The following is a 7,500-nucleotide window of genomic DNA, read 5'->3' as shown; positions in this document are numbered from 1 at the left end:
TAAATAAATCTCGCAGAATAAGAATTGTGCAGACCACAAACAGTACTGCACCGACGTTTTCGGGATATACCGCAAACCGCGATTTGCGGTTAGTCATTTGCCGTTAGAGGTTAGCTCGATTTTGAACTTTAGCAAGCCGTTCCCGTTATGCACATCGGCGCCGCCATCTTGGATTTTTCATTGCAGCAACTGCTCTCAAATCAAACAGCTCAAATTCTCCCAAAACTTATATCTCCCAACAGATAGCAAACAGATGTAACAACACGACTGACATGGTCAAACGGGAGGTCTGATTGATCTCTGCATGGCTATAAAACGCTGCTGTAAATCACTTACCGCAAGAACGGTGTCTTGAAGTTGAAACTCGAACCGCAGACTGCAAACGTGACAGCACGGACACGATCACGTGATTTCCCGAGGTTCACAGTTCGCGGTATTGCCCGAAAAGTTCGTTGCTAAAGGTCTCTTTACCATCACCAAAACTTCCCACTCATAAAATTCATATGAAACTACACCCGGGACCCGAGTGGCGTATTTTCCATATCCTCAGTGAGGATATTGATGACGTCACTTATTGCCTCTGCATGGGTGCCGTTGAGCAAACACAACGCCGAAAAACAATGATATTATTTGTTAAAAGAGCATAAATAATCGTGCTGCACGTGCAACACGGATTTGAGCACGGATCCTTGCGGTACTCTGCATAACAACGACGTGAAATTACCAAATTTGAGGTTTTAACGACCACGTGAGCATGCCAACAGGGAATCTTTCATTCTGTATTTTCACTTTGTAACTGCTCGTACCTATTTAGTTATAGGACACTTCGCCCAAATTGGAAAAGTGAACAAGACAGAATAACCGCGAAAGACTTATGGTAAAGCAAAGTGATATTTTGTGACGTTTTCGTTGACGTTGACGTCGCCGTCGTAGATCTTAAGGTCCCTAGTTAAGAAACGACGACGGCGACGGCAACGACAACTTCATCTCAAAATATAAATTCGCGGTATTGGGGGTTTTCATCTGACGTCACGACGGCCATTTTGGTTTACAGAACAATGCTGTAAAATGTCTTTTGGGAATTTGACTCTATTACTATGCAAAACCTGTGGGGCCATTTTCTATTGTTTGGAACACTAACATGGCCGTCCCATCACGTGGATGAAAACCAAGGATTGCTATCACTGCGTGATTATTTCAACCTTTTTAATATGACAAGGGTGTGGTAGTTCCTCAAGAATGAAACTGGTCGGAACGGCATTGAATTTTGGGGGAGAAAATGAAAATTTATCCTTAAGTGCTGACGTTATCCAAAAAACCTCAAATTTGGCTATTTCACGTTGTTGTTTTGCTGACGACGGCAAAGAAATGAACAAAAGTGAAAAACGCACGGGAAGGGCGTGCAAAGCTATTGTTTTTGCCTCTAAATATGCAAAGTTGTGACGTTCTCGTTGCCGTCGCCGTTGCTTAAGTTCCGAAGTGAAAAATGGCGAACGATAGATTCGTGAACTTCTCTGTAGCTGACGTAAAATCTTTCTCCGAGAAACAAGAAAATGCTACTAACGAAGAATAAAACTTTATAACTTAAAATTATTCAAGGAGTTTCTTGCAAGTGAAGAGGAAATGCGCAAATTGAAGAAATTCCTGCCCCAAAGCTGCAAGAATTTGTGGTAAAGTTTGTGCTCGGTGTTAGAAAGAAAAATGGTGAGAAAAACACTCCTGTCTATGTAATAAAAAGGAAATTACACAGTGCCTTAAAGATATGAATTTAATGTTCTGGTGGCAAGAACAATTTCTCACTCGTTCGCAGACTTTGTTCTTGCTACTCGAACATAACATTCATATCTTCAAGCCACTGTGTAATATCCTCTCTCTCTATATAATGAAGTGAATGACAGATATTATTCCGAGTATCGGAGAAAAATCATCTCTTAAATTCATTTTATTTGTCCTCTACTTCACCATGACAAAAGGAGAATAGCCAGTAAAGCTATTCATCAATTTTTCTGTCCTTGCAGTCAGTATGGCGCGACAAATGTCACCTGCACAAAGTTTAATGGCCTAGTTGCCTCGAGTCGCCAACAGCTCAGAAGTAGAGCAACAGAGCTAATAATCGGAAGGACCTCAGGGGACGCGGAGAGGGAGGGGTTGGGGGCTATACCCACCCCCCCCCCCCCCATTTTTGCCTTCGGTGTAGACTGGTGTAGAGGTGAGATCAATTGCCTCCCAGCAATGTGGCCCAGGCTCGATTCCCAGCCTTGGCGTCTCCTGTGGGCTGAATTTGTTGGTTCTCTACTCTGCTCCGAGAGGCTTTTTCTCCGGGTAATCCGGTTTTCCTCTCTCCTCATAAACCAACGTTTGATTTGAGTTTTAAAATTGACTGGACTTCTATGTACAGCGTCCCCAATAGGCCAGTTTCGTATTCTAACGGTTGGACTGGATCTAGCATGAAATGGAGGCTAATGCGGGCAAATTAATTTGCATTTGACAAGATTTGCCCGCATTGGCCTCCATTTCATGCTAGATCCAGTCCAGCCGTGAGAATTCGAAAACGGTCTATTCAAGCCTCAGCGCTAAAATTATTATCATTTTCTAACCCATTTTTTTTTAGCAGCAGTCGGTGATCGTCGTTACAAATACATTATGATAATTTCTTCAACAGGCACTTCACGACTTACTACAGCAATCCAAGCTTTCTTACCTGACGAAGGCGACGGGTTTGCCGTAAGGTGATCCTCGGATCCATCACCGAGCTTGAGCGACAAATCCTGCACCGCTTTTACGCGCCTCACTTGACAGCTTTTCTCTACGGTGCACACTTTGCTTGCAAAGGTCATGTAAGGTCTCTGAAGTGTAAACAGAACCCAGGACTGCGAGCGAAAGTTGACTCCATGAAAGCAAGCGAAGGAAAACGCCTTCCCGTGAAGATTCAGGCTACCACCCAATAGGATGCCCCTCTCAGGCAGAGCGCTACTTAGAACGCTTAGTTTTAGGCTTCGAACCGCGTTCAGAACTTTTCCCCAGTGTTGATATTTAAGGCCTGTAAAAATGTCGAGAGTAAAAAGCTTTAGCTAGAAGCATCTTCAACGAGCACTACAATTCAAGTCAGTACTACCTAAAGGCACTGTTACACGGTGCAAGTTTTGACGCAATTTGTCTCGGAACCACAAGGCGAGACAAGTTGCAGGACACATTGACCAATGTAACGTACCTTGCAACGGTCAAAAACGTTCCGAGACAAGTAGCAGAAAATTGCGGAAAGCAGAATTGAGTTCTACTTTCCGCAATGCGCTTCACGTAACGTTGCAACGAATTTTCAAGCATTACATAGTGTAACATCTGTCCTGCAACTTCTGTCGCAACGGTTTGTGGCACCAGCCAATGAAAATGTTCCTTTAATATTATGTGATTATCGAAAGCGAAACAAGTTCCAAGAAACGTGCCTAGAGTAACACCTATCGAGCAACTTGCTTCGCAATGTGAGAACTCTTGTCGCAACAAAATTGTGAGACAAGTTGCACGAAAAATTGCCGAGTGTAGCAGCGCCTTTTTAAGACCTTTCATACGCGATTGGTTTACTTGTCCGTTAACACTAGCTGCCCTAGTAATCGTTTCCAACAAGGAAACTAAGGGCGCTTTCCATTTGACAGAACTGACCGGCCAGACCGGGCATTTGGGAGGAACAACTCTACAACGCCTTCAAATTAACAAACCTCGAGGATGATAAATTATATATTTTTCCATAAGAATGTGAGGGAATATCGTGCAAGTGTTCCTTCAAATTATTGCATTTTCTTTGCAAAATGACGGGTCTGGTCGGCCAGTTCTCATAAAACGAAAGCGCCCTAAGTTATCCAAACGACAAACACAGGCCACACAAACGGAAACCAAAGTAAAGAACAAATAAATACGATAATCAAGTTCTTTCTCTTCTTAAATATAAACAGGCTTCCTCAATAGCAACTGAAAGATTGTCTCTAAAAACAAGAATTCAACAATTCTTTGATTTCACATGACGTCACGGACGCCTATCTATTATTATGCGAAACTTGAGCTGCATTTTTCTATTGTTTTGGCACCAACATGGCGGTCTCATAATCATTACGTGAGTGCAACCAAAGAGTACATCTCGTTTCCTGTTGGGCTTTATTGTATATTTACCGAGATTCACTCAAAAGTAGATTTTCAAATAGAGATGATTCGTAACAAGCTACACACATTGTGATTGGTCGGACGCTTTTCGTGACCAGCAAAAATATCCTATGAACAATCACAGGCTTCGGAAAGTGAGAAAATGCCGAAATCTATGCGCTGATCAAAATTATCAGATAGTGAATTATCCGCTGGATAAAGTTATCCAGCATTTGAACAACTGAGGCCAGGAAGAAAACGAAACAGACTATTTCGTTACTGAAGGAATTTTTTTATGTTAAAAGGCGAGGGAAGGCCTGTTGGGGGAAATTCCCCCACAGGAAAGAAGACAACAAATATTAAGAGCCCGTAATATCATTGCCAGTTTTTACATGGTATTTGAGAAAATAACATTGCGGCTGGCCTTATTAAAGGAGTCGATGTAGAAAAAGCAAGAGTTACGTGGAATCATTGCTACGAATTCATTGGTTCATTGCGCTGTGATTGGTCGAAGAAACTTCTTTGGAATTTGTTTTGCGACACCCAATTGAAAACCGCTCTAAAACAAACAAATTACTTCAAGGATGGTTCGCTTCTATGACTTTTATTCACTCGTTGTGAAGAGCGAGACTCACTCGGTCGTTTCAGGTTCGTTCATTTGATGCTTTCCCCAACTCGTGAATAAACATCCTACAGGCTCGCCAACCTTGCAGCAATCTCTCTCTCTCTTCTACAGCAGAAAGCAGAGAATGTTCTGAAAATTGTTTGAACACAGGAATGAGTTGTTTCTGAAGATGACTTCAGCTCAGCTTGTCGAAACGTCACTCACAAATTGCAGTTCTTCTCAGGACCACGCCCGGTTAATTAAATTAGATAGGCCACGTTTCCCGGCCTCGCGCCTAAAAGAAACCTCCGTTTTTAGTATTGGTGGCACTACTTACACTTTTTGTCGTTCTCCTTCTTTAAGGATTCAAACTCTCTTTGTTAATTATTAAATATGTAAAACTAACCATCCTTATTTTCTCCGTTTGTGGCAGCTTGTGGACCCGAGGAGACTGGGGTTGAAAGTGATGACATCACATCTCCCACGGTGAGGGGGACATGGGGTCGAAGGGATGAAAGTGCCCGGATACCGTTCCTGTGTTGCTGAGCCAGAAACTCTTGAATCTTGCAAACCATCTTTACCATATCAGGGGTTGTAGAGCGGCAAATCATTATCTTGAAATCATTCCACGCCATGTCACCATGCATGTAGATTTTCGCGTTTACAGGTTCACGTTCGGATTCGAATAGATTATCTACGGAATAAATGGCAAACAATTATCCCAAACATACCAAAGGGTGAAAAATCAGAGGTGTAGACAAGAGAGGCAGGCTTAGCTTACTTGGTGGCCACAAGGAGAAACTCGAGTTTTGAGGGTGAAGACCTCTCGGGTTCGCCAGAGGGTTCCAAGACAATACACTATAGGCAAATTTTTGTTGACGTCGTTGTTTACATTTTGTTTGTTTCGTGAAAGAAGGCATCGGGCTATCCACAAATTTACTTTTTAACTCAGTCAAATTTCCAGTTTTAAGCCTTTTGGCTTTGATAACGAACCAGTTATTCGCCATCAAAAACCGATAAATTCTTGGGTGGCAATAGCGCTAACGAAAGGAAAGGAAAGGAAAGGAACTTTATTTAAGTGTCTAGTCGTTTTAGCGCTGGAGCACTAATTGAGGACAGTGTAAACTGAAATCAAGAATTAACGCAAAAAGTTTGTTTTTGAGGAGAGGGCAAAACCGAAGTACCCGGAGAAACACCAGTCGGTGCAGAGTAGAGATGCAACGCAACCCACATATGACGCCGCAGAGAGGCGGAGAGACGGGTTATTGTTCTAGTCGTCCAACATGGCCGCCATGACGTCACAGGCAAACCAGAAATCCTTACGTTTCGTTTCTCCTTCCTTTCACCTCCCCATCATTCCCCAACCCCCCCCCCCCCCCACCCACTCGCTCTTCTCACTCTCGCTCTTTTCCTCCCTGCCTACTCCTCCCACCTCTCCTTCGTGACTTTCTCCCTTTCTGCATTTACGTGATCAGCGAACACTCACCAGTGGAGGGACTTGTGGTTTCTTGTAATGTCCACTCGTCACTCAAGTCAGTCTTGAACGCAGACAAGTTTCCCATCAGTATGCATGTTCCCATGTAATCGATCCGCGCTTCAGCGTAACGCAGTCCCAAATGAACCACGTGATGCGGGTTAAAACCACGCTCCTCGTTAACATCAGCTGTAAACAATGAAAAGACAGAGAGAGGTTCTAACGCCAAATATAGGGCTGAAACTCTTTCTGTCGCAACAGTACCTTTGTCCCATTATTTCACTCAGTCGTATTACATTGATACCCCGGCTCTCTTAAGTTTAACAGGTCGGCTTGTTTTACGAAAACCGGGGCTCCTGACGAAAACAAACAAGGACAATACGGTCTTTCCCTCATGTTAACATGTCTTTCCCTGATAAGAGAGAAAAGGTTTTAAGTGGGGATGGACGTTTCAAACCGCACACCCTTGTACGTACATATTAGTTGTGTTCAGATCACAACGGCGGTTGTTGTTGTTTCTATAAAGACCAGTTATCGACGTTTTACCTCCGTATGACATCTTGCCGCCGTATGTTTAGCCTGCGGAATCGTGCTGCGATCACAGCCGACTAATCCACCAACGCTAACCGCTTATGGGAAACGTCAATGAAACTCTGGTGGCACACAAAATTGTTGATTCACACACACACAGTAACACTTTCGTTCGTTTTACGCGGTTATCACATAGCTTTATTTGCACCTCGAATCTTGAGTTCCTGTATTTCAATATGTCCGCCCACAATTCCACTGCGTGCTTCATATACGGCCTGTCTGACTCTCAAAGACCCCTTCAGCTCCCTTCGGCCTGCGTTAGTGAGAGTAACGTGACACTGAGAACGAAGGTCACTCGTGCTCCAGCTAAAAAACAAAAGACAATACATGAAATTGGTAATTTACTAAGAGACCACATTTCTGGGACACAAGAAACTGAGATTGAAGCGGAAATTTCAAGTTCGCAGTGTGAGCCTCTCATTCTCTATCTTTACTTTAAATCGTTCTTGCCAGTCCAGTTATTGGATACTTCGCCCTATAGCGAAGTGTAAACGAGATAGGAGACGGGAAATAGCCAACGAGGAGCGTAGCGACCAGTTGGCTATAACCAGTGTCATATCCAACAACGGCGAATCGAATAATTGTCTCATTAAATTTTCATTAAATTCTGAACTCTTGGATATTTTGAAAATTAAAGCCAATCAGTTTCCAGGTTTTCATATTAGGTCACATGGTATATGAGCTGAGAGAGAACCAATCA

The 7,500-nt window shown here is 43.1% G+C and overlaps 1 protein-coding gene across 1 annotated transcript in view; it reads right to left on the bottom strand.

The window, feature by feature from the left end:
• LOC138055662 (bridge-like lipid transfer protein family member 1) overlaps positions 1-7,500 on the bottom strand; it is a 15,970-nt gene that overhangs the window by 4,342 nt on the left and 4,128 nt on the right. Inside the window, exons 8-11 of the mRNA XM_068901547.1 lie at positions 6,949-7,106; positions 6,222-6,398; positions 5,142-5,429; positions 2,702-3,040 (exon numbers count right to left, since the gene is read on the bottom strand). Coding sequence (XP_068757648.1) covers positions 2,702-3,040; positions 5,142-5,429; positions 6,222-6,398; positions 6,949-7,106 — 962 coding nt within the window. The remainder of the gene's footprint in view (positions 1-2,701; positions 3,041-5,141; positions 5,430-6,221; positions 6,399-6,948; positions 7,107-7,500) is intronic.

The sequence above is a fragment of the Montipora capricornis genome, chromosome 7 (assembly GCF_036669925.1).
Source record: "Montipora capricornis isolate CH-2021 chromosome 7, ASM3666992v2, whole genome shotgun sequence".
In the NCBI taxonomy this organism is placed as follows: domain Eukaryota; kingdom Metazoa; phylum Cnidaria; class Anthozoa; order Scleractinia; family Acroporidae; genus Montipora; species Montipora capricornis.
Note: the sequence above shows the minus strand (reverse complement) of the source record. Positions and strands in the feature narration are given on the sequence as shown.